The 23385-nt window shown below is 42.2% G+C and overlaps 1 protein-coding gene across 1 annotated transcript in view; it reads right to left on the bottom strand.

The window, feature by feature from the left end:
* Nucleotides 1-17158, bottom strand: part of LOC144511723 (acidic mammalian chitinase-like) — a 32888-nt gene extending 15730 nt beyond the window's left edge. Inside the window, exons 1-6 of the mRNA XM_078241947.1 lie at nucleotides 17134-17158; nucleotides 16337-16369; nucleotides 10512-10704; nucleotides 7410-7466; nucleotides 6211-6376; nucleotides 5467-5591 (exon numbers count right to left, since the gene is read on the bottom strand). Coding sequence (XP_078098073.1) covers nucleotides 5467-5591; nucleotides 6211-6376; nucleotides 7410-7466; nucleotides 10512-10704; nucleotides 16337-16369; nucleotides 17134-17158 — 599 coding nt within the window. The remainder of the gene's footprint in view (nucleotides 1-5466; nucleotides 5592-6210; nucleotides 6377-7409; nucleotides 7467-10511; nucleotides 10705-16336; nucleotides 16370-17133) is intronic.
* Nucleotides 17159-23385: the final 6227 nt, after the last annotated feature.

Raw genomic sequence — 23385 nt, 5'->3', positions numbered from 1 at the left:
GCTTCGTAAAGGGGAGGTCATGTCTGATAAATCTGTTAGAGTTCTTTGAAGAGGTAATAAGGAAGTTAGATAAAGGAGAACTAGTGGATGTGATTTATTTAGATTTCCAAAAGGCCTTTGACAAGGTGCCGCATAGGAGACTGTTAAATAAGTTAAGAGCCCATGGTGTTAATGGTAAGATCCTGGCATGGATAGAGGATTGGCTGACTGGCAGTAGGCAGGGAGTGGGGATTAAGGGGTCTTTTTCAGGATGGCAGCCAGTGACTAGTGGTGTGCCCCAGGGGTCGGTGTTGGGACCACAACTTTTCATAATATACATCAACGATTTGGAAGAAGGAACTGAAGGCACTGTTGCTAAGTTTGCAAATGATACAAAGATATGTAGAGGGGTAGGTAGTATTGAGGAAGCAGGGAGGCTGCAGAAGGACTTGGACAGGCTAGGAGAGTGGGCAAAGAATTGGCAGATGGAATACAATGTGGAAAATTGTGGAGTTATGCACTTTGGAAGAGGAATGGAGACATAGACTATTTTCTAAATGAGAAAATGCTTAGGAAATCAGAAACAAAAAGGGACTTAGGAGTCCTTGTTCAAGATTCTCTTCAGGTTAACTTGCAAGTTCAGTCGGCAATTGGGAAGGCAAATGCAATGTTAGTATTCATGTCGAGAGGGCTAAAATACAAGAGCAGGGATGCACTTCTGAAGCTGTGTAAGGCTCTGGTCAGACCTCATTTGGAGTATTGTGAGCAGTTTTAGGCCCCATATCTAAGGAAGGATGTGCTGGCCTTGGAAAAGGTCCACAGGAGGTTCACAAGAATGATCCCTGGAATGGAGTGCTTGTCGAATGAGGAACGGTTGAGGACTCTGGGTCTGTACTCATTGGGGTTTAGAAGCATGAGGGGCGGATCTTATTGAAACTTACAGAATACTGTGAGGCCCGGATAGAGTGGACATGAAGAGAATGTTTCCACTAGTAGGAAAAGCTAGAACCAGAGGGCACAACCTCAGACTAAAGGGACAATCCTTTAAAACAGAAATGAGGAGGAATTTTTTCAGCCATAGAATGGTGAATCTGTGAATCTCTTTGCCGCAGAAGGCTGTGGAGGCCAGGCCATCGAGTGTCTTGAAGACAGTGATAGATAGGTTCTTGATTAATAAGGGGATGAGGGTTATGGGGAAAGGCAGGAGAATGGGGATGAGAAAAATATCAGCCATGATTGAATGGCGGAGCAGACACGATGGGCTGAATGGCCTAATTCTGCTCCTATGTTGTATGGTCTTATGATCTTATGGTTTGCTCAGTCTGAGATGCAACGGCCGAAAATCTCAATCAATCTTACAAAACTGGTGGAGGTGGAGAAGGAGAACCAGTTGCTGGACAATAACGTGAATAAATAATCCATTCAGTCTGCACATACGTGGGTATCCAGTGAAACTGTACTCTACACAGTGGTATTCGAGTGAGTTACGGTTGTTTTCACAGCAGCGTAACTGCCAGAGTGATCTCTGGAACCATGGTAAAAATAAATTCTGACACTAAAACAGACAATCTCCTGTGTGTCTTTACCAGTGAGCGTGCAAAAAGTGATGGTGCAGATCAAGGGCAAACAAAGGAGTCAAATTGCTTGGCAGAGGAAGGGCTAAGGCCAATGAACAAGAAAGGGGACAGAGATAAAATTACCTTTCATAATGGCCCTGACTACATACATTTAACATGTTATCCTTCTGAGCTTGCCTAGTTCTCTGAGGACATTGCCAGAGCTAAGTTATCATTGTGGTGGAAAAAGTGAGCTTGAACTTGGAATCAAAGCAGAATTAAGGACTGAAGGAGAATATTGGAGAGGAAGCCGCATCTCATGACTGTGATAAAAGACGGAAGACAAGAATTGAAATGGATTATGTTAATGTTAAATTTGCATATTTTGATTTTGTAAAATGCATATATATTTATTGTAGAGTACGAGTAGTGTGAAACTGAACGGGTTTGAAACATTAAACCATCTTTGAATGTTGATGGTTCATTTTTTTCTAAAGGGGAGACGTTAGTGGAAATTTAAGAAATGTTTTTTTAATCATGTTCTCTGCAGTCGTAAGCAGAACTTTTCAGTTTTCTTTTCTCTTTGTTGCCGGGCCGTCTACTAGAAGTTTTTTTATTGCTACTTTAATGGCTTGAATGGGGTTTTGTTTATTTTTACTCTGGGATCTTTTATGACCTTGCTTTGTCAGGGGGGAGACTGGTTGACAAGTCAAAGTCAGGTGGTTTTTCCGCAAAGAAACATCAGTTTTAGTATAGAATAGGGTGGACATATGTTCGAAAATAGTGTTTCTCTCCCTCTGGTATTATAGGGTCTGATTGTCAGCTGAAAGTAAGGTTCCTGGCCTTGCTGGAGTGCAAAATCTGCTGCTGGTGGTTGACGTGCTGAAAGTCCCTCTCTCCCTGGTATTCAGGGAAGCTGTTCTGACTTTAAACTGCTCTGGGTGTATCCAGAGGGCTGCGAGAAGTTACAAGACTGAAACATCAGGGTTTCAGTTCTCCAATCAAAGGACGGCAGATGTTTTGACTGCAAATTTGCCTGTGTGTGCCTCAAGAGAATTGCAGCATTCAACCAAAGGACTAATTTCCAGTATCTCGTGAGCATTAGTCTTTGCTGCGATAAACCTGTGGCAAAAGTTTTGTTTATGGGATTTGTTTCATTGGGACAGTGTTTAGCTGATAAGATTGATATTACATCATGATTGTTTTTATCTTGTTTGTAATTGGTAAAAGGTATTTCTAATTTTCTTTCCGTACACATTAGCTGTATTCTTAAATAAACTTTGTTTGATAAAAGCTCCCTAATGGGTCATTTGAATCATACCTGAAGTGAAATATCTCTTGTTCACCCTAGCCAAATGCAAAGTGCAAAACTGATGATCCAGGTGAACTTCATTAAACACTTTGGAGTTTCTGACCTGAATTATAACATTGGTCAGTTTTCAGTAATGTACTGCATCAGACTAAATGATTCGGTATCAGCAAAAGTTTGTGCTCCAAGGAGAGTACTGTCCAGAAACCAAAGGTAATTTTAAGGGATTTATATTTGTACGGGTAAATATTAGAAATAAAGTATAGTGGGAGGTGGGTTTATTTTAATGTTGGTGTGCCTGGAAGGGACCTATAGTTAGATTCATGCTGGATAAAGGTGTTTTCATGTGTGGGGGTTAAGTTCTGACTGTGATTCTATTGTGCTTAGAGAGAGCTACGACATGAAGAATCAATCAGCCTGCAGAGGTATGCAGGTGTTGTTTAGGAACTTGGGCCTCTGGAAGATTTTAAAAAACCTTTCCTTTGTTCTTTGTTTTAAATGAAAGCTTGAGCAGTTGGAGACTAGGAGAGAGTGAGAAGAAAGCTTTCACAGCTCTGCAAACAGCAGTTAGTCGAGAAGGCTGGAGGGAGAACATCTCAGTATACTAGGACATCGGTGCATGCGCACTAACCCGTCTGCAGTCCAAGGCTGGCCTCACGAGTGGGATTAGGTCCTGCCCCCTCCCTACTGATGTAAATCCCCTAATGGACTCGATGACACATAGAGTATCATAAATTCATTCCATTACGCTTGCCCAGAAAGTGTATTCCCGCCCTTTGAGCACTTAGCTTTTTATTCAGCAAAATTGCGCCCACAATATTTTGGTCTCAACTGCTTTCTATGACAGTGAACTCCAACGGTTCACCACTCCTTGGGTGAAGAGATTTCTCCTCATCTCAGTCCTAAACAGTCTGCCCCATTCCCTCAGACTATGACCACTGGTTCTAGGCACCCACAACATCAAGGATATCTTTTCTACATCTACCCTGTCTAGTTTTGTCAGAATTATATAGATTTCTATGATTTGTATATTTTATAGATTTCTATTATTCTGAACTCCAGTGAACATATTCCTAACTGAATCAATCTCTCCTCACACTTCAGTCCTGCCATCCCAGGAATCAGTCTGGTAAGCCTTTGTTGCACTCTCTCTATAGCAAGAACATCTTCCTCCGATAAGGAGACCAAAAATACACGCAATATTCCAGGTGAGGTCTCATTAAGGCTCTGCAAAATTGCAGCAAGATGCCCTGCTCCTGCACTCGAATCATCTCACGATGAAGGCCAACATACCATTTGCCTTTTTACTGCCTGCTGTACCTGCATGCTTGCCTTCAGTGACTGGTGTAGGAGAACATCCAAGTCTCGTTGCACATTACCCTCTCCTAATTTATGGCCATTCAGGTAATAATCCGCTTTGCCGCTTTTGTTAAAAAATGTATAACCTCATATGCATCTAAGTTATACTGCATCAACCATGCATTTTACACTCACTCAGCTTGTCCAAATCACACTACCTACCAAACACAAGGTTCCGGGACTACATAACGAACTAGCCTACAACTGGCCTTTGTCTCGCTTCTTTTAAACAACAAAATAGCAGGAGGGGAGGAGATGTGATGGGCTTTGCACCATCTGCAACAACTGAATTCATGTCCCACCCTATGTACATAGTTATGCATTGATAGCCTGTTCAATCTGTATATTATAAAATGGTTTGTACACAGTTACTATTCACGCACACTGTTTCATCTCAGGACCACCCGTTGCTCCATCTTAAACAGGGAAGATGTTGGGAGACAGTGGTGTAGTGGTGTTGTCACTGGACTAGTATTCTGGAGACCCAGGTTCGAATCCCACCATGGCAAATGCTAAAATTTGAATTGATTAAAAATTTGGAATGATGAAAGTCTAATGATGACTATGGAGACATTGCCAATTGCTGTAAAAACCCATCTGGTTCACCAAGGTCCTTTAGGGAGGGAAATCTGACATCCTTACCTGGTCTGCCTACATGAGACTGCAGATCCACAGCAATGTGGTTGACCCTTAAGTTAGGGATGGGCAGCAAATGCTGAAAGAATAAAAAAGACCAAATGGGTCATGTAACGATACGGCTAGTAAAAAGGTCATGTAATGGTAGCCGTGGGAATTCTTACCAGAGTGTGGGCAGTGTGGTGGTCTGTAAGAGCTGCTCAGAGAACTGAATAAACTATTGTTTGTTATAAGTCCTTAGATGTCAGTCATTGAACCCAGCACTTCTGAAGTGACAGCTCAGTATTGACTGTAAATTCTGAACAGTATAGAAAAATGTATTAGCAGTTCAGAATAAAATACTTTCCTCTTAATTGGAAGGTGTTGGGTTTGAGTCTCAAACACTTTGCCAGCACATCACTTCAGTACTGAGGGAGTGTTGCAGTGTCAGGGGCCCTTCATTTAGATAAGTTCTTAAAACAAAGCCCTGTCTGATATTTCAGGTTAATGTAAAAAAAATCCCAGGGAGTGGATATAAAATTTAGTAAGAGAGTTCATGACAGGTTTGCTTACGATACTGTAAATGATACAGAATGGGAAATTTACCCAAAGATTGCAAACTTCAATCTTTTTCTCTGTTGTACTCACTGTGAAACCTCGGCTACCTCATATCCCGCATCGACAACAATTTTATTAGCAGCCACCGTGGCAGTAAGCAGGAGTCTGGCCTTCCCAGAAGTTTGTACCTCAGCTTTAAAGGCCTCCATAATTTCCTACAAAGGATGAGCAATTGTTAAAGATGATAAACATCCTTCAGAACTGTGGTGAACCATCGTTGGTTCCCACTGTGGGATTGTTCTAATGTTGTTGTTGGGTTGTTCTAATGTTGTTGTTGGGCTAGGGTGGGATTGATACACCTGTGGTTGTAACTGTTGTGGCACATCCCAGTCGGGCTCCGCCTCCTGGGAGAGGTATAAGACCCCCTGCTCGGGCGGGACCTCTTCAGTCTGGGATAGTGTGTTAAAGTTCTGATAGTTCCATTGTTAGTTAATAAAAGCCTTCTTTTACCGAAGCTTTGTGCGTCGTGTCCAATTGATGCGCATCAAGAACATAATCCATGCAGTCAAACTCCAACTGACAGCCTACGTTCATTCTGTCTCTCTTAAGGAACAATCATTGGATATGCATTGGTCTTATCATATCTGATACTGTGTACTTCGCTGAGATCCTGCTTAAACTAAATATGCTCAAGTCATTTTCAGTGCTTGACCAACAGTCATTTTCATGAAAGTGTGGCCGTTACTGGTATTGGAGATGCATTACTGGCTTCAGATCATCTCTAAATGTTTTTAGTAAATGTTACATTAAAGATGATACCCTTAGATCTTTTACCTTGATCAAGAGTGTAAAATGATGTTTGTCCTCTATTTTACTGCCACGATATCCAGGATACCTCCAGTCCAAGTCTAATCCATCAAATCCATGTTTCCGCAGAAAGGGAACTACAGCATCACTGAAATGTTTTCGACTTGTCTCTGTAGCTGCAATGATGGCAAATCTAATCATGGGAAGATTGAAATAGAAAGAAGTATCAAATCTATAGATCCCTTTTCAGAAATTAGGTCATTTTCTTTTCTGGCCAATACTGATTTTTTGAACACTTAATGAGCTTGTTCTAAACTTCACTGCAAAACAATTCAATGTCAGCATTTTATTAAACCGTCAAAGTATTACAAATGTCTTAAATCTCTGCACAAGAACTGTGCTGCTTTATTCTGACATGTTGGTCATTATTCTGAAATTTATTAACAATTTTTTACCAAAGTCTATTTAAAGATAAATCCTGACCTGAGATTTGTTTTGCATTGCTCTGTTGGGTTACATTTCTCGTTGAAATCCAGACTCTCTCACATATCTTATTTCTGAAAGGAATGTCCTGGCTTCTGACACAAAAGCAAACTATGGCTTCTGGGGTGCATTCTTGGACCGGAATTGTTTTTTTAAATGCATTTCTCAGACGGAATCTTCCTGTAGCATGTTGAATCGTAGCGGGTGGGTGGGGAGGTGGGGGTGGGGCGACTGGGGGGGGGGGGGGGGGTGGTGGTGGGCGGGGGGGACCATGAAAAGTCCGTTGACCTCGTGTGGGATTTTCCAGTCTTGGGGCGAGGGCGGCTAGAATATTCCACCCTGAATCTCTGATTGTGTAACCATTTGTGAATGTTGCAGAAGGGAGAAGGCAAATTGATGGTGAATTTTGGAGAAGAGGCTTTTTTGATACAAGATTTAAAATGGTCATTCATTAGACAGTGGCCAACAATTTAAAGTTAAATTCATACTGAAGTATTTTTATTAAATACTTTGCATTGTTTGCCTGACAAAACCATTTACATTTCTCATCATCTAATGTGAAATCTACTAAGAAGCCTGGAATTCCATAATTTTAAGTGTCTGTTGCCATCGTTCTTTTGCATAATTGAAAACGGCCTATTTTATTTTACCAAATAATCAGAGAAATGCTATCATTGATACTTGCAAACTCTTGAATCACTAAATTTGGGACATAAACCATTTTGGGAAATTCTAGATTTTACCTTTGGACTCCAACTGTCCAACCTCCATAACACAAAAGTGTTTTCAGATTCTTATTTCTGTTCAGAGAAATGATAGAAAACATCAACATCAGTATCAGAGTGAATAAGGGAGGAGCATTCAACATCAACATTTAATTTCTCTACCTATGTCAATGTTACGCATCAATTATGTCAATGATCATTGAAGGGTGGGGTATCTTCCATTGTAGATTATAAATTCAGTGGGAGTGGAAGTTAGAGTGATTTCCATTGGGATGGGGGTGCAGGGTAGGGGGGAGAGTAGGCAGACAGGACTGCTGGTCCTGTGCAAGTTCACATTGTTCAGCTCATTGCTTTTGCACATACGAAGACCGCAGCGAATCTCAGAGTGGGGGGAAGGAAGTCACCATCCCTGACCTTCCCTCATGCAGTCCAAGGTCCTGGTACTATATCTGAATGACACCAGGACAGCCATTCACTGTATATTCACTCACTTATGCAGTAAATGGCAGAACCCTTAAGAGTATTGATAGGCAAAGGAATCTGGGTGTACAGGTACATAGGTCACTGAAAGTGGCAATGCAGGTGGAGAAGGTAGTCAAGAAGCCATACAGCATGCTTGCCTTCAACGGCCGGGGCATTGAGTTTAAAAATTGGCAAGTCATGTTACAGCTTTATGGAACCTTAGTTAGGCCGTACTTGGAATATAGTGTTTAATTCTGGTCGCCACACTACCAAAAGGATGTGGAGGCTTTGGAGAGGGTACAGAAGAGATTTACCAGGATGTTGCCCTGGTATGGAGGGCACTAGCTATGAGGAGAGGTTGGAGAAACTTGGTTTGTTCTCACTGGAATGACGGAGGTTGAGGGGCGACCTAATAGAAGTCTACAAGATTATGAGAAGCATGGACAGAATGGATAGTCAGAAGCTTTTTCCCAGGGTGGAAGAGTCAATTACTAGGGGGAACAGATTTAAAAGAGATGTACGAGGCAGATTTTTACACAGAGGGTGGTGGGTGCCTGGAACTCGTTGCCAGGGGAAGTAGTGGAAGCGGATATGGTAGAGACTTTTAAGGGGCATCTTGACAAATACATGAATAGAATGGGATTAGAAAATGGGAATAGAGAGATATGATCCCGGAAGGGTAGGGGGTTTTAGTTAAGTCGGGTAGCATGGTTGGTGCAGGCTTGGAGGGCCGAAGGGCCTGTTCCTGCGCTGTAATATTCTTTGTTCTTTGCTCTTTGCTTTTTGAACGGTCCAGGGCGGTTGGACCGGAGGAACGGTCCAGGGAGGTCGGATCAGGGGAAAAGGTCCGGGGCGGTCAGACCGGCAGAAACTTGCTGTGTTGGCCAGTTTCTGTGGCAGGCAGGAGGATGATGATGACTTGCTACATGCCAATGTGATGATTCCCTGGTGCAAACTAGTCTTGAGCTCCACATGTACACTGGCAACTGTGTCCACATCTGAGTAGTGGGTAAGGGAGCACTAAACACCCATGCAGTGCCCCGTGGTAGGTGGGGTGGGTGAGGGAGCGAACCTCTCCTGGGTTCTGGGGATGCCATGACAGATGTTGTATTCATTGCCAAGGCATACCAACTGCTGTAGCCAGTGAATTGTTTGAGTGCCTTGTTTTTCACAATAGCAGTGTGCTGAGGGGCCTCCCCCATTGACATCAATGTGTAGAGTCCCTCCGGTGGCTGTCGGGGTAAGTACGTTCCTGTTAGAGACTATTCAGAGGCAAATTAGTCACAGGTGTGGGGTGAAATAATATTTACTGCTGGCAATAAAATTGCCTTCAAAATAAGTGCTAATATAAAAACATGTGAAAGTGAGGCTTTAAGGTGCTTAAGTATCCTATCAAACTAGTGTTGCTCTTCACCCATGCCATTTTAGTGCTGCAACAACTTCTTAACTTTACATGGCCTACCATGACTTCTCTGTGTCTCCCCAGGATGTACAATGGAGCTGGAGGTGGCCAGCTGCGTACCACACCTGTGGTCTGTGATGCCTTTGGCGATCGTCCTCTGGAGGGCCTGGGCTTTGAGAGCCCTGGCTGGCTTCCAGTTGTCAGGGATGTATCCATGACACCCTCTTCATCCCACTGCCCCTGAGATGTCCTGGCGTCAGGAAAGGGGGAGTCAGAAAGTGTAGCCACAGTCCCCTGGGTGGAATGGCCCGGCATGGTCTCAAGCCCTTCCTCCTCCCTCGGGGTTCCTGTGAGTCCAATCTGAGCTGCAGGCTGTCTGGCGAATTAAGCCCTACCCACTGTCTCTAGTGCCTTGAAATGATCTAGCCCACATTTTCAATCACTGAGTGCATAGGAATGGGTGTGGAAACTCTCCCAAAAGTGGTTCAGGAACTCTCCCATTTTCATGCTGCCTGGACACTTGGAAAAAATCTCATAAAATTCTGCCCACATTGTCAAAATGCTCACAGAATTTTCCAGTTTGAATTGTGCTACTGCCGACCTCCTGTCCAAATCCAGAAACACTGTTGGAGATTTTGGATGGTAAATTAAGACATTTATTAACAAAAGAAAAGAAAATATACACACACAAGATTACATTTATACAGTTAAAATTAGTCTTACAGAACATTTCCCTCAAAAGGATTTCTACTTGATTCTACTCACATGAAACATCCCTTGAGGCAACAGTTCCCATAAATACTTAATTTGTAAAAATTCCATTAACATTACCACAAATCTTTCTCTCTCTCACTGCACTATGGAGAATTCCACAAGTTTTAGAACAAAACCCTGCTTTCTGGAAACAACTGGCACCCTTTTGGATTGCTGAAGATGCTTCACCTTGCTGGCAATTGTCACCGTAATCAGAGCTGAAGAATAAAACTGTCCCGTCACAAAAAACACGACACAATTACATTTCTTAAATGCGCAGCATTGTCACATTGCAAAAGCTTGTCACGCTGTTGGCAAACTGATTTTTTGGATTCCCACCAAATTACGCTGTCACCCTCCAAATTTCCCACTGCAGGCAGGACCAGAAGATTCCGGACTTGTTGCAGAATTCTTTGAATATGTTCATGTGAGAATTATCGTAAATTGCAAAATAGATCAGAATTTTGTAACTAATGTAGTTCAGAGAGAATGCTATCACTTACTTCTTTTTCAAATCATTAAATCTCTTGTACATATCATCATCTTTCCAATCTGAGATGTCTTCTGTCGCGTTAGGATTTGAATAAATCAGGTGGGTGCACAGACAAGGGTCAATATTTTCTGGGTAGAACTTAATGCTTGGTATTCTTTGTTTAGACGTTTGTAAGTAGTAGCAAAGCAGTGAGTAGGAGGAAACTAAAGTGTGAAGAAAAGATTGTCGTTATATGAAACATTAAAGACAATAAGTTGACAAAACTGAAATAGGAAACACATGACAGACTTTCCTGAAAGATTCTATTCTCCAGGAACTGTGAACAATCATCATCAAAGGAGGGCCTGATTAAATTCAGCACGTCAATGAACACATGAGACCATGTTGGCCTTATTGGGATAAGTTAGGGATCTCAAGGGAACTCAATTTTAAAGGCAGATAATATGTCAAATTGGAATCTTCACAGCATGTTATTCTTCATCAATTTCATTATGCATACAAGTGCCTAGATTGGACAGCACATCAGGCACAACTGTCACACACACTCCAAGCTGACAAAACTGAAATAAAAAACACATGACGGACTTTCCTGAATCCTTGGGCCTGATGGGAATAAACATTTGTTGGTGTTTCTAAGGGGATTTTTATTTTTGATCGCTGGGAAGCTTTTACATTTCTCTTCAAAGTAAATTGTTTGTCTTCAGTGTTCCTGCCAGAGAGTTGAGCACAATGAACAGAAATTGGATTTACACCTCTCTAAATGTTTCCTCAATTAATATTAATTTGCATGTTTTAATTTGGTTGAAGACAAATATTTCACCCCAACCATGTTTAGAGATATCTGAACGACAGACAGGAAGAGAAGTTGTTAATACCTCGCAGGACGGGAGGTGGAAATCCCAGGAGCTGATAGCTGAGAAAATAATCATGTTTGGGAAGTGGAAAAGTCACCGGGCTGTATAAACCTGTCATTTTTATATAAGTCAACCTGATCCTCAAACCTTTTCACCAGATCACTCAATCTCCTCTCCCACTGCACACATTTAATTGTGACTTGAATCCAGATTTCCCTGGTCATTTATTTCACACTCACCAAGAGCTGCTGGCCACTCAAAGACTGGCAACTCTGGTGTTCCAAGACAACCACTGGAAGCAATGGCTGCTGCCAGCAATACACCCACCAGAAGCCTAGGATTGAGAGGCCAAGGCACCTGTGAGTGGCGCAGTGGTCAACGCTGCTACCTCAAAGTGCCAGGGACTCAGGTTCGATTCCGGCCTTGGGTTCGCCGTGGAGTTCGCATGTTCTCTCTGTGTCTGTGTGGGTTTTCTCTGGGTGGTCCAGTTTCCTCCCACAGTGCAAAGATGTGCAGATTAGATGGATTGGCCATTGGCACTCCAAGATCAGTAGGTTAAAGGGATTAGCAGCATAAAGGTGTGGGGCTATGGGGATAGGACAGAGTGTGGGCCCGTGTAAGACACTCTGTTGGAAAGTCGGTGCAGACTAGAAGGGCTAAATGTCCTCCTTCTGTACTGTAGGAATTCTATGAATGGGGATCGGTGTCATGAATAACATGGTGCTCATCCTGGCAGCTAAATTCGGTGGTAGTCATGATGTGGAGATGCCGGCGTTGGACTGGGGTAAACACAGTAAGAGTTTTAGCAACACCAGGTTAAAGTCCAACAGGTTTATTTGGTAGCAAATACCATTAGCTTTCGGAGCACTGCTCCTTCATCAGATGGAGTGGAAATCTGCTCTCAAACAGGGCACAGAGACACAAAATCAAGTTACAGAATACTGATTAGAATGCGAATCCCTACAACCAACCAGATCTTAAAGATACAGACAATGTGAGTGGAGGGAGCATTAAGCACAGGTTAAAGAGATGTGTATTGTGCTGGCTGTCCTGTCTGGAGGCAATACACATCTCTTTAACCTGTGCTTAATGCTCCCTCCACTCACATTGTCTGTATCTTTAAGATCTGGTTGGCTGTAGGGATTAGCATTCTAATCAGTATTCTGTAACTTGATGTTGTGTCTCTGTGCCCTGTTTGAGAGCAGATTTCCACTCCATCTGACGAAGGAGCAGCGCTTCGAAAGCTAATGGTATTTGCTACCAAATAAACCTGTTGGACTTTAACCTGGTGTTGTTAAAACTCTTACTGAGCTAAATTCGGTACAGGTACAATATGGTGAAGAATTTTTGATTGTGTCACATGGCACAAGAAGAGGTAGTGCTTCAGAAAAGCACGTGAAACCAGTTACATTGACACTCATTCCAGGTGCTCTAGAACAAGGAACATCCGATGGCTTTTGTTGGAATGTTAACAAAATTCCTCAGTTTGAATTGGGTTGCAGCTAATCCAGCGTTTCAGTTTAAATGTTTAAACAGCGAACAGCGCTATAGTTGCTTGGTGTGTTTAAACCAGATGAGCAAGCCATAAAAAATTGTCTTGCAATTGGGAATCAAAGTCCAAACATGATAAAGACATCAGGATTAACAGCAGAGGAGCTAAGGAGAAAAAGGTGCGTACTACATTGCAAGGCTGGTTCAGAATCAGATTAAACTTCCGTACTCATCCCATGGGGTTCATATCAGTTCAACATCAGCTTACAGACTCCATAGACACTTCATCTGCAGATGCTGAGACAAAGATATATACTGTGATTTTTCACACACACAGCTAGCAGACAGAATTGTTGAGTTGGTGATCACATTAGCTCCCCTGGAAGCATTCCAGAAAGATCTGCTAGAGAACATAAAAATACATAGCACCAAAGAGATACTCAAGAATGGACATAAATATAACATGATCCTCAAAGGTCAATGAAGTTTACAGGTCCTAAGTGCAACATCAATTGTTGACACACTCATTAGATCAACTTAAATCTAACAAGACATGTACACGATGTGGTCTTCTGCGTTCACTGAGGAAATGCCCAGGTTTCCCCGAATTCTGCAAAGCATGTGGCAAAAAGAGCCATTGGAAGTGGCAGTGCACTAGAACAATGGCTAACGGAGCTACAAAGAGTCATTCACTGAACATAACAAACTTTACACAATGGGTTCATTGTCAATGAGAATAACAATGGTGTATTCCGTATGAAACACAAGCATGAGGTGATTGACAAACCAGAACATGATGATGCTGTGCACAATGAGACAAAAAGCAGTGAATGTATTCCACACTATCAATCTTGTGGAAAATATAGATACTACAACATCATCTGAAGTGTTATCCAAGATTCGAATGGCCTGCCCTAAGAAAGTTAGTAACCACAAGTTATCAGCCGAGATTCACCCAGGGTAAGTGCCAACATGCTACCCTTCTGAATTTGAAAAGATATGCATCCACAGACATGAAAGACCAAGGTGAAACTTACTGCTGTGTAACTCTCAGAGTATAACGGCTCCGTTCTTCCAGGTGGAAGTTCTATCGTCTGACAGAGCAAGTACAACCAATCTTCCTGGGCATAACTGATGTTTCACACCATGGAAACTGAAGGTCCAGCAATCAGAGGACTACTGACCTGTTGTGCACTCACACTAGTAATGGAATGGAATTAGTCAGGCCTCATACAGTAAATCAACCTAAGAAATGCACCTGTCATCACAGTACACAAACCAAAATAAATGCCCAGAATGTTTTGGCAAAATGTGAAGTTTCAAGGGAGCTCCAACATTACACATGCTGGAGAATGCAAGTTCTACAATTGATCCAGTAATTTTTTTCCAACAGATGCAAGAAGCTACTGGAAAATGTGGTGAAAGATCCTGTTCTCCAGGAACTGTGAACAATCATCATCAAAGGATGGCCTGATTCAATTCAATGGACACATGAGCCCATTTTGGCCATATTGGGATGAGTTAGGTATCTCAAAGGAAGTCAATTTTAAAGGCAAACAATATATCAAATTGGAATCGTCACAGTATGTTATTCTTCAACAATTTCATTGTGCACACAAGTGCCTAGACCAGACAAAAATGCTCACAACAGACAATCTATTGGCTGGAGATTGTAAATTATATTGAAGTCATCATCAGGAGCTGTGAGGCATGTCAAGAGCATTTGCCAAGTCAGGACAAAGGACAACTAACTCTGCATAAAGTTCCTATCCATCCTTGGTCCAAAATAGCACCAAACTCTTCCATGTTCATGCCTCTGACTCCACCGTCATCATTGGCTATTTTACCAAGTATTCAATTACACAGCACATCAGGCACGACTATCACATACACTCTTCAAGTACATTTTACAGTTCACTGTTACAGTTACAGAGTGATCATTGTAGATAATGGTCTGCAAATTATTGGTAAGTCACTTCAGGATATGTGTGTGAAATGTTATATCAATCTTACTACTTCTTCTCCTCATTACCCTGGATCTAATGATTGAGCTAAATGAATAATTCACACAGTGGAATCCCGAATTCTCAAATGTAGACAGACCAGGGAAGATCTACACACATTGCAATGTTACACTTGAGAGTAACACCTTCAAATGCAACTATACCATCACTGGCAGAGCTCATGTTTGCTTACTCTTCCCTATTCTATTCTCAGAAACTAGAGAGCAAAACTAAAACGAATAGAGAAGATAACTAAAGTGTACAACAAATGAAGAAACAGACTTGCCAAGCTTGCAATCCAGGAACCCACGGAAGATACATGGCCACTAGCCAAGGGGACAAAGATTTTTCAGAACCACGGTCCTAAGAAGCCTTTACACATAATGGAGCAATTATGAGGACAAATCAGATCCATTCCACCTCCTCAATCAATGAACAGTCCATTGGATCAAGGACAAGGTTCCATATGTGACCTGGGACAACGTCCAAGAATGACAACCCCACAAATCACTGAGAATAATTAAAGAGACCTCCAGTCAAAGTTGCCATTGGTTTGGGTGAACTAGCAGATTACCTCTACATTTCAGAGACTCATAGATTCACCTGTTCTACATTCTCATGTAGTTCTAATTAAACATGAAATTGTTTTTGGAGATCGCTATACATCTCTGAAAGGGAGCAAGGTATCTTTCAAAAGAAAGGGGGATGTTAAAATGCCTTTAAGAAATAAGAGCATGACATCACTAGAAAGAAAGTGTGATCCAGTTTTAGTTTCACTTTTTAAGCAGAGCACAGTCAGACAACTCTGCTGCTGATGTGTCTGCATGATTTATATCCATAAAACATGGATGTGTATACCCATGTATATCTGTGGCTAATCTAAATAATTGAACGCAAAACATGTTTACCCAATCCCTTACATCTATTGGCGACTTTATATCATTAAAAAACAGGATTGCAGGGAGGTGACCAATCCCCGGTGGGGAGAAAGGGCAGGTGTGTGGCTCTCGGTAGGTCCCCATTTTTTCATTCCAGAACCTTAGATCAGGCACTGAATGCCTTTGAACAAGGGACTCCAAACCCACACCAGAAATTTGCACGCTACACCGACAGATTGTTTGCCATGTTCTTCATGAGGAGATGGAGATTCCACCCCCCCTCCCCCGCCCTTCCTCAATGCCGCTGGTTGACGAGCAACAGTGGTGGGATGAGGCCCTATGGGCATTAACAGCCCACTTGTGGCCTCAGTTAATATCAGGATGGGAAGGTTGTCCATGAGATTTTTTACCTTGGACTTAATAGTGCAGAAGCGGGAAGGCAGTGGGATCTCAACCCCACACCCCTCCAACCCATTAAATGGCACTCAACCTCCCAAACCACTTCCATATTTGCTGCTAGATTGGGGTATTAAATTCCACCCTACATTATCATAATTAGGACCAATGAAACTACCAATTTATATAAAATAGAAATGTACAATGACTTACCCAGTGATGCGTGCAGTAAGAAGACCAAACTCACTAAAATAAAAATAAACATTTTTATTTCACTTCACATTTGAGAAAACAATTCATTAAACTCCCAAGGAACTTCAGTGCTAAAGGATCCATTACAAACTAAACTAAATAAATAGTTTAATTTGATTATTCTCTGGTGTAAAAATACATTCTAACAACAGTGGCACAGATCAATTTCTATTCTAGTTTAATCAACTTCTCCCGCAGGAATCTAGCTGTCATTCATGCCAGGAGGATCTTATGGGTTTCCCGGTGGCAAGGAGTATATTCAAAAGGAAATCCTGTTGAAAACAGTGGGATCATAAGTGAGTGGAATGCTGTGTCCTGCCATTGCTAAACACACAACAGGAAGGGAAAAAATCTCACCCGATGCCTTTGACAATGATTTCATTTTTGGATAAATCAACTCCAGGGTGTGAACGTGATGGAGGTGAACAGTTTGTCAAAATCTCACCAATCTGGATATGAAAGAATAATTTCCTGAATAGGTGCTGGCATTGAGGAAACCCACCCAATCCCAGCACACAATGGGCAATCACACGGATGATGCCACATTCTGGATGAGATGTTAAACTGTTCCGTCGCCTGCCTGTTACTGTGGGTATAAACAATTCCAGGAGATTCTGTGAACAACACCCACATGAACAGGCAGAAGGTGAAAAACGAGCGACATTCTGATGAAATCAATCATCTGGTTATGCGGCCAAATTTACCACTTCAGATAGTCCAAAATGAAAATAATCCAAAACAAAATATCCAATACTGACCAGGCAAGAGAAGTGCCTTCCCCATCCTAGAGCTTTGAAGCTGTTCAGTCACTGGTTTTTCGTTCAATGGTGCCTTTGATAGTGTCTGTCTGCACAAGACTGAATAAAGAATCTGTAGAAGCAATAATTGAAAAGTAAGGAATTTGAAAAGAGACAATGGGTGGAATTTAATGGAGGCCACTGGTGTGGGACTTGGTGTGGGGAGAGCTGTGGAATTGTAAATGTCTAAATTCCCATGACACTGTGCTGCATCTATGAATGGGCTGGTCAAATCACGACTCACACATCATGTGCAGAGTGTGGCTCCTTCCTTGCTCTGTGAAACTTTTTAACTTGTGTATTGGAGATATGTTAACAGTTGGGCTCAGCCCCAACCTCAAGGAGAAGGGAAACAGAGAGCAGGCAGCCACAGAGAGAAGAGGGAGTGACGATATGGTGCCCGACTCATTGATCACAGCGAAAAACTGCACCGACCTCCTCAGGAGACAAACACAGGATACGGCAGACAGAGTACCCTTCGTCATCGTCCCTGGAGTGGTGAAGCCCCAACATCTTCTCCGGAGCCTTCAACATGTCATCGATGAAGACAAACATCTCGCCAAGGCCATCCCCACATCCCCACTACTTGCCTTCAAACAACCGCGCAACCTCAAACAGACAATTGTACACAGCAAACTACCCAGCCTTCAGGAGAATATGACCACAACACCACACAACCCTACCACAGCAACCTCTGCAAGATGTGCCGGATCATCAACACAGATGCCATCATCCCATGTGAGAATACCATCCACCAGGTACACAGCACATACTCTTGCGACTCAGCCAACATTGTCTACCTGATACGCTGCAGGAAAGGATGTCCCGAGGCATGGTACATTGGCAACACCATGCAGATGCTATAATAATGGATGAATGGACACTGCTCGACAATCACTAGGCAGGAGTGTTCCCTTCCTGTCGGGGAACACTTCAGCAGTCAAGGGCAAGCGTTCTCCAAGGTGGCCTTCAAGACACGCGACAATGCAGAATCGCCGAGCAGAAACTGATAGCCAAGTTCCGCACACGTGAGGAAGACCTCAACCGAGATCTTGGGTTCATGTCACACTATCTGTAACCCCCACAACTTGCCTGAGCTTGCAAAATCTCACTAACTGTTCTGGCTTGAAACAATTCACACCTCTTTAACCTGTACTTAATCCTCTCTCCACTCGCATTGTCGGCACCTGTAAAGACTTGATTACCTGTTAAGACTTGCATTCCAACCATTATCTTGTAATTGAGCTTGTGTTTATATATGTCCTGTTTGTGAACCCAACTTCCACTCACCTGAAGAAGGAGCAGCGCTCTGAAAGCTCGTGCTACCAAATAAATCTGTTGGACTTTAATCTGGTGTTGTGAGACTTGTTACTGTGCCTACCCTAGTCCAATGCTGGCATCTCCACATCAGAGTCATTACATTCAACATCATTTGAGTGAAAAAATTCCTTCACATCTCTGTCCTAAATGGTCTTCCCATTCTGAGACTGTCCCATGGTTCTGGAACCAAACCCCCCGACACCTGCCCCCAACTCCAGAGAAACATCTTTCCTGAGTTGTTTTTTAAGTCAGATCACATCACATTTTTCAAAGCTCTGAAAACTCAGTTTTTTTAAACTTTCCTCATGGGACAATCTTTCTATCCCATTAATTAGTTTGGTGAACCTTTGTTGCAATCTCTCTGTGGCAAGTATATCTTTCTCTAAATAAGGAGACCAAAACTACACAAAAATCTCACCAAGGCTCTATATAATTGCAGTAAATATTCCCATTGATTCCCATTGACTCCAGTTTTGCTCAGAGTCCATGATGCCATACTTGGTCAAATGTCGCTTTGATGTTAAGAGCAGTCACCCTCACCTCACCTCTGGAGTTCAGTTCTTTTGTTCATGTTTGTACCTGGATGTTAGTTTTCAGTCACTCATGAACATGTAGGGGTGTGAATGGGGCAGAGTTTGTAAGAAACATTCAGGAGGGCTTCCTGAAACAGTATGTAGATAGTCCAACTAGGGAAGGGGCCATACTGGACCTGGTACTGAGGAATGAGCCCGGCCAGGTGGTCGATGTTTCAGTAGGGGAGCAGTTTGGGAACAGCGACAACAATTCAGTAAGCTTTAAGATACTGATGGATAAAGATAAGTGTAGTCCTCAAGTTAAGGTGCTAAATTGGGGGAAGGCTAATTACAACAATATTAGGCAGGAACTGAAGAATGTAGATTGGGGGCAGATGTTTGAGGGCAAATCAACATCTGGCATGTGGGAGGCTTTTAAGTGTAAGTTGATAGTGTTTCAGGACTAGCACATTCTTGTAAGGATGAAGGATAAGTATGGCAAGTTTTGGGAACCTTGGATAACGAGAGATATTGTGAGCCTAGTCAAAGAGAAAAAGGAAGCATTTGTCAAAGCTAGGAGGCTGGGAACACACGAAGTAAGTGTGGAATACAAGGAAAATAGAAAAAACTTAAGCAAGGAGTAAGAAGGGCTAAAAGGGGTCATGAAAAAGCATTGGTCAGCTGGATTAAGGAAAATCCCAAGGCTTTTTATACAGACATAAAGAGCAAGAGGGTAGCCAGGGAGAGGGTTGGCTCATTCAAGGACGAGGGACGGAATCTATGCATGGAGCCAGAGGAAATGGGCGAGGTATTAAATGAGTACTTTGCGTCAGTATTCACCCAAGGAGAAGGACTTGGTGGATGATGAGTCTGGGAAAGGATGTGTGGATAGTTTGAATCATGTTGAGATCAAAAAGGAGGAGGTATTAGGGTTCTTGAGAAACAGTAAGGTAGATAAGTCCCCAGGGCCTGATGGGATATGCCCCAGAATACTGAGAGAGACAAGGGAGGAAATTGCCGGGGCCTTGAGAGAAATCTTTGTATCCTCACTGGCTATAGGGGAGGTTCCAGAGGATTGGAAAATAGCCAATGTTGTTCCTTTGTTTAAGAAGGATAACAAGAATAATCCAGGTAATTACAGGCCGGTGAGCCTTACATCAGTGGTAGGGAAATTATTGGAGAGGATTCTTCGAGACAGGATTTATTCCCACTTGAAAATAAGTGGACGCATTAGTGAGAGGCAACATGGCTTTGTGAAGGGGCGGTCGTGTCTCGCGAACTTGATCGAGTTTTTTGAGGAAGTGACGAAGATGATTGATGATGGTAGGGCAGTGGATGTTGTCTACATGGATTTCAGTGAGGCCTTTGACAAGATCCCTCGTGGCAGACTGGTGCAGAAAATGAAGTCGCATGGGATCAGAGGTGAGCTGGTAAGGTGGATACAAAACTGGCTCAGTCAAAGAAGACAGAGGGTAGCAGTGGAAGGGTGGGTTTCTGAATGGAGGGCTGTGATAAGTGGTGTTCCTCAGGGATCAGTGCTCGGACCTTTGCTGTTTGTAATATAAAAGATTTGGAGGAAAATGTAACTGGATTGATTAGTAAGTTTGCGGACGACACAAAGGTTGGTGGATTTGAGTAGTGGGTGCCTGGAACTCATTGCTGGAGGAGATTGTGGAAGTGGATACGGTAGTGACTTTTAAGGGGCATCTTGACAAGTACATGAATAGGATGGGAATAGAGGGATATGATCCCCAGAAGGGTAGGGGGTTGTAGTTAAGTTGGGCAACATGGTCGGTGCAAGCTTGGAGGGCCGAAGGGCCTGTTCCTGTGCTGTAATTTTCTTTGTTCTTTGTTCTTTTATGGCTCTGAGGGCCTTTGAAATTCAACATTTCCCAGCCTCTGATCATTTCAGAAATGCTCCGTATTTCATTTTTCATACCTAAGTGGATAACCACACATTTCTCCACATTGTATTCCATCTACAAAATTTCTACCCAATCACTTAGCCTTTCCGCATACCCTTGAATTGTATTTACATCTTCCTCACAACTCACACTTCCACTTAGTTTGTGTCATTTGAAAACTTGGAAAACATCAATATAGATTTTGAATAGCTGGAGCCCAAGCACTGATCGTTATGGTAACCCTCTAGTCACACCCTATCAACTTGAAAATGATCTATTTATTCCTACTCTCTGTTTTCTGTCTGTTAACCCATCCTCAATCTATGCCAGCATATTCCCTCAACTCCATGTGCTTTATTTTTGTTTAATCTCTTATGTAGAACCATATCAAATCTTTCTGAAAATCTGATATACACCAGTTCTCCCTTAACTATTCCGCTAGTTGTATCTTCAAGAAACTCCAACTGCTTTGAATGTTGCTAAACATAAATCCATGTTGATTCTGTTCAATGCTGCCATTACTTTTGAAGTGTCTAGTTACCACATCCTTTATTATAGGTTCAGGCATTTTCCCGACTGCTGATCTTAAGCTAACAGGTCTGTAATTATCCAATTTATCTTTCCCTCTTTTCTTAATACTTAGGTTGCATTTTCCACCTTCCAATCTACAGGAACCATTATAGAGTTCACAGAATTTTATGTGATGCATCCATTGCCCTCTTATCCAAATTCCAAACAGTATGTAGAAATCAATTAATGGATGTGATTTTGGCCGATTAACTAAGGGGACAGAGTTGAGTTGGGGTGGGCTGTTTTACCAATGCCAAACCTTTTGAAACTGCTGACCGTTATTCAGATAATTTTGCACATTTGAGGACATTCACAATTCAAGCTATGAATTTGCACAACTTTGTGATCAAGTTGTTCTCCCATACTCAAGAAAAAGAGAACTTAGACACCACAAAACATCCCAATCAGCTGTTCAGATACCTGGAGAGAGATTCACTGCTTAAATAGTGGTATTTGGTGAGATTCATGTGGCCCATTCTGACAGCAGAGCTACAAGAGTTGGATTGAGGTGTGGTTGGCGCTCAAATTACATGAATGTAACACAGGATACAAAGGGGGAATGTTTCCATCCTGCCCACCACGGGAATCAGAGCAGTGAGGGGTGGACCATTCAGAGGTCCATTAACCTTGGACGGGAGTTTCCAGTTTTGGGGAGAGCGCGCTCGGAAAATCCTTCCCAAAATATCTGTGCTGAACAAAAACAGAAAATGCTGGAAAATCCCAGCACGTCTGACAGTATTTGTGGAGAGAGAATAGCGATAACGTTTTGAGCCTGGATAACCCTTCAGATGCTGTCAGATGCTGTCAGACCTGCTGAAATTTTCCAGCTTTTTCTGTTTTGTTTCTGATTCCAGCATCTGCAGTGTTTTGCTTTTATATCTGTGGTGAATTTTTGTATGAGCATTATATAAAGTTCAATAACATAGGGTGCAATTACATCAAATCAAGAAGTTAAAAACATTAAAACAAATGTGCTAGTGTTTAAACAGAGTACAAGTTGGAGTCTTGCCCTAATCATCATTGTTACAGGCTTCCTATGGTGTCGCCATTAAGAATTATGTTACTTTGTCAATAGTTCGGCTTAGCAATTTCAATTTGAATAATAAAGTTTAAATGTAACACCAGCAGAATCAATCATACTCACAGTATTTAAGCAACAAGCAATAGAACTAAGGTCAATATCACCGGGAGTGAATCTCTGGACTGTAACACAGTGTGGCAAGTCTTGTTCAGATCAGTGGTATTGGGTTCTGTTCATTTATATCTTTTTGTCCATGTATGTTCTAAGACAGGGATCAGCCAGAATTCAGTGGCGTCAATCTGTCGAGTTTTATGCAATCATTATGTTACGTAGCCACTGCCCAGAATGAGTTGTAATCCAATGTTTGAATAATCCGAATATACATTGTTAATGGTTAACGAGATTAAGGCCAACCAAGTCCATCTAACCATTGTAAAGGTACACACACATTCCGATTGTGGCTCCACTCTGTCTAGCTTCAGCCAATCATTCATTATCTTGTCTCATTGTCACCCTCTGTTGTCTTGCTCCATCAGTCATTTTGCCAATTATTCACTCCTGCTTTCCACCCTATCTTCTTACCCTTTCTTCCCCTTTCTTCTTACCTTCCTTCTCTTCCCATCTTTCTCTGCCATTCAGTCCACAAGCATGAACACAAGCTTCTGCTGCTTGTCATTTCCATTCTCCACCTTGCTCCCACTCTGACCTTCCTGTCCTTGTCCTGCTGCAGTGTTCCAATGAAGATCAACACAAGTTCAACGAACAACAATTCATTTTTCGACTGGTCAATTTACAGTCTTCTGGATTTAACATTTTATTCAACAATTCTAGATGGCAATCTCTGTCCTGCTGTATCACAGTATCAATAATTAAAAATCCAGATAAC

Source organism: Mustelus asterias, chromosome 25 (genome assembly GCF_964213995.1).
Source record: "Mustelus asterias chromosome 25, sMusAst1.hap1.1, whole genome shotgun sequence".
Lineage (NCBI taxonomy): Eukaryota > Metazoa > Chordata > Chondrichthyes > Carcharhiniformes > Triakidae > Mustelus > Mustelus asterias.
This window is presented reverse-complemented; position numbering and strand designations above follow the sequence as displayed.